General features: G+C 44.3%; 1 protein-coding gene across 1 annotated transcript; it reads right to left on the reverse strand.

Moving 5' to 3' along the window:
- Positions 1 to 387: 387 nt before the first annotated feature.
- Positions 388 to 3,303, reverse strand: LOC137729572 (calmodulin-binding receptor kinase CaMRLK-like). The gene is made up of 2 exons (XM_068468547.2): positions 1,765 to 3,303; positions 388 to 1,303 (listed from the first exon to the last, which is right to left on the reverse strand). The coding sequence occupies exons 1-2, from the start codon at positions 3,188 to 3,190 to the stop codon at positions 648 to 650; spliced, it is 2,082 nt and encodes a 693-aa protein (XP_068324648.2). The 5' UTR covers positions 3,191 to 3,303; the 3' UTR covers positions 388 to 647.
- Between the last annotated feature and the right edge of the window lie 481 nt (positions 3,304 to 3,784).

Here is a 3,784-nt window from a genome sequence, read left to right on the forward strand (position 1 = left end):
TAATATTGGTGTACCAAGTTTGTTTTCAACACACTGTAAAATTTCTGGTCCCCCTTATTCACCTTTTGATTTTGGAGCACGCAAAAATTGTACCTTGTTTTCGTCATTTATAAGAGGAAAGTATTTCTGACGCTCTTTTTGCTCCTGCACTTTATATTTATGTGCAGGCTTGATTGTATAAATCATCGAATTCAAATAAATAGTGATCTGCAGAATGAAAAATAAAATGTGCGGAAGTCATTTTTTCTTATAAACGTTTGTAGAAAAAGTACAATTGGAATAATGCAAAGTGACAAAGAAAATGATATCCGCACATTTGTTTTTTTTTTTCACACCTTTATTTGTTTTCGTCTATTAAATTCTTCAATCGACTACAAAGACTAAAAATAAACAAGAAAACATTTCAATTTCACTTCTAATTTTCCAATTGCACGCAATTTCATGGGGCGCAAAAAAAGAAATTTTTCGTTGTGACAGGAACACAAATAGTACATCACGTGTTTTAATAGAAATGGTGGGAAATCTTTTTTATTTTTTAAGCTATTAACTTTTTAGCATACATATCCCATCATTAGTATAATGACACGTGATATATCAACCTGTGTACTGATCACACTAAAAAGTTTCTCGCGTGAAACGAAGTGATGTCAGCCGAAGCCCTCAGTAGTGGTACTGGGATGAATGTCTTTGAGCAAACCCAGAACTTGTTGCATGCTGGGCCTTTTCCCAGGCAACTCCGCCGTACACAAGTACCCAACTCGCAAGCTCTCCACCATCTCCCTCTCCAACTCCCCACTCTCTCTCAACTTCTCGTCCAGTGCGTCCACCGCACGCCCCTCCCTCACCATCCTCCTCACCCACACCACCGTCTCCGCCGTCCCCATCCTCCCCGTCAACAGCTCCATCAACACGACCCCAAAACAATACACATCCGTCTCCGCCCCGCTGCCACCACCTCCGCCGCCAATTCCCCGCCTACTCCCAATACTTTTCAACCCGAAATCGGCTATTCTCGGCTCAAAATCCCCGCCCAACAATATGTTCGAAGTTACAAGGTGGCCGTGGACAACGGGCCTCGACCCTGCCTGGTGGAGGTACGCCAACCCACGCGCAATTCCAACCGCAATGCGGTGGCGCGTGAGCCATCCTTTCTTTTCGGGCGAGTGGGCTCCATAACCAAAACTTTGCTCCCACATGTCACCAGTCCAGTCCTCCACGTTGGGCTCCCCGGTGGGCAGCTCGTGCAACCATCTGTGCAAGTCCCCGTTCGCCATGAACTCGTACAATATCAACTTCTCTCTCCCTGTCGAGAAAATAAATACGTTTCGATGACATGTTTAGTTAGTTTTGAATATGATTTAGTGAAATGTGTACTTTCTTATGATCTAATAACCGAATTAGGAAAATGAGGAAGAAAAAGAATGAGATGAACTAGCCCCTAAACCATCTAAACTAGCTCTCAAATATTAAGTTACAATAACGTTTCCAATGTTACCTTCAAATATTTAGTGTTTGATGTACGGCCTCAATGGATGAACTAAAATTTTGTATGCACGCATCTCGCTCTGCTTCTATATGTATCTCGTATTTTATGGTTTTTCTATTAGATTTTGCGTGACGATGGTGCCAAACAGTGTCGTACGTACGGACTGTTGTTATTTATGACATTGCAATTAAAACCCGTGTGTTGCACTTATGTAGTTAGGTGATATTATCAACGACCGACCGGCCGGTGAGAGAGAGAGAGAGTGAAGTGCACCGTACCTGCAATGCAGTAACCGGAGAGAGGCAGCAGGTTGGGATGTTTCAATCTCGAAAGATTTTCAAACACTTCCACCGCATCATCGTACTCAACGTCCCTGGCGTTCTCCAACACCTTGATTGCCACGTGGAGGTCGCCGGGCAGCACGGCGGTGTAGACCGGCCCACACCTCCCCTCTGCAAGCTGGGAGTCCTTACCGAAGTGCGACGTGGCAGCAATCAAGTCCTTAAACGTCAAGTTCATCAGCGGCTTCTCGAACATCACGACCGGAGCCGACGTCGGCTCCTTGATGTCGGCGACCCACGACGTCCCCGACTCGGTCTCGAAAGAGAACGGCCCCGACTTCTCGATCTTGAACGGGACTAACTGAACCGGTTTGGAAATCGCCCATTTGTGCTTTTTGGCAAAGTGCTTTTTCCTACATATGCAAGCTACGCAAGTGCTTATGGACAAGAGGATTACAAATGCGGATGAGCAGGATATGCTCAGAACAAGAATTTTATGGGATTTTTGCGATTTGGGTTTTTTGTGGGGGGAATTTTGGGTCATGGGTTTTTGTTTTTCGAGGGTGTTGTGAGGTGGGTTTGCATTGGAAGTGTGAAAGCTTTGGGCTTTGGTTTTGGTACTGCCGAAAGAAGTGAGGTTTTTTCCGGCGTGGATAAAAGCGCTTTTCCCAAACTTCAGGTAATTTCCCAGTGCAACCCGGCCGGTAAAGTTATTGAGCGAAATGTTCAAGAATTTGAGGCCGGTGAGCGGAGGAAAATCCGAAGGGAAAGAACCGTTGATTTTGTTGTCCGAAACGTCTAAATACTCCAATCCTCTCAAAACAGAGATGGGTTTTAAATTCCCAGCAATTCTGCAGCTCGAGATGTCGAGGTGCTGCAAATTAGTGAGGTTGGAAAAAGCAGATGGTTGCAGAGTGCCCAAATCGTTGTGGGAAAGGTCGAGAAATGTAAGATTTGGGAAGCCAGAGAGCTGGGCCGAGTTCGTGAACCGGTTAGATGAGAGATTGAGCTCCTGGACCGAAGAGGCTGAACTGTCTCCTGACGCGGGTTCGAGTCCAAAGCTGCCTCCGAGACGGTTCTTAGAGAGATTAACCCGGACCAGGTTCGGAAGAGTCCAAAACCATCCAGGGACGGAGCCCTTGAGATTGTTGGATGAGAGATCGAGGGATTGAAGATTTGACAAGCTTCTGAGGTACTTCCATGAGATTATTCCGGTTAGGTTTCTGGAGGGGAAGTTGATTTGAGTGATGGGTGGGTTGGAGCAGTTGGGTCGGTTTGAATTTTGGAGCCAGGAGAGTTTGAAACCGGAGACTGACTTGAAAGCCTTGGAGACTTGGGCTTGGTCTGTGCTGTTGCAGGTGGATTCTGCTTCTGCTGCTGCAATCAGCACCAGAAGAAGTGAAAATCTCAACAGGGTTCCCATGTTTCCTGCAACTGGGTTTTAATTTTCAAATTCCATGAGAGATGGAGAGAGTGAGAGAGAGATGGAGAGGCAGTGAGAGAATATAATGAATAAATGAAATGGTGTGTTGGAGGAAAATGGGGGGCCGGTCAATGTTAAGAGGAGTGAGTGAAGTGGGGTGATTGACCAAAAACTAAAAAGTGAAGTAGGGTGAGGGTAGGTTTGGAAATGTCATTTGGTAGGAAAACTTTTTCAATGTACTGAAAACACAATTTTACACTAAATATAGAAAAAATAAATCATAACTAATTATATTATTACATTTGGTATTCCGTATTATGTGTCGGGCACACTGAAAGGATCTTACATTACACTGGTTTCATTTGCGTGGTTTAGTTCCAAAGTTACACAGGTTTACATGCGAATCAAAGCTCTTGCTTTTTTTTTTTTTCATGATTTAATGCTAATATTTCAGTCACTTCTTTTTTGGTTGGATTGGTTTTGCCTCAGGCGGTCAGCCCCCAGCAAAATATTAGGTTAGAAAAGTGGCGGGTATAATATATTTTTAGAGCTTTGAGGAATTTTTGTAACTTTATAAAAGAATCTCTCTCGATA

The sequence above is a fragment of the Pyrus communis genome, chromosome 10 (assembly GCF_041283825.1).
Source record: "Pyrus communis isolate YQ-2024b chromosome 10, ASM4128382v1, whole genome shotgun sequence".
In the NCBI taxonomy this organism is placed as follows: Eukaryota; Viridiplantae; Streptophyta; class Magnoliopsida; order Rosales; family Rosaceae; genus Pyrus; species Pyrus communis.

Excerpts from the sequence above, each read along its gene's own strand:
- LOC137729572 (XM_068468547.2), bottom strand. The coding sequence starts at position 3,190 with ATGGGAACCCTGTTGAGATTTTCACTTCTTCTGGTGCTGATTGCAGCA. Across the intron at positions 1,304-1,764 it reads CTCCGGTTACTGCATTGCAG|GGAGAGAGAAGTTGATATTG; the intron begins GTACGGTGCACT and ends TTTTCTCGACAG.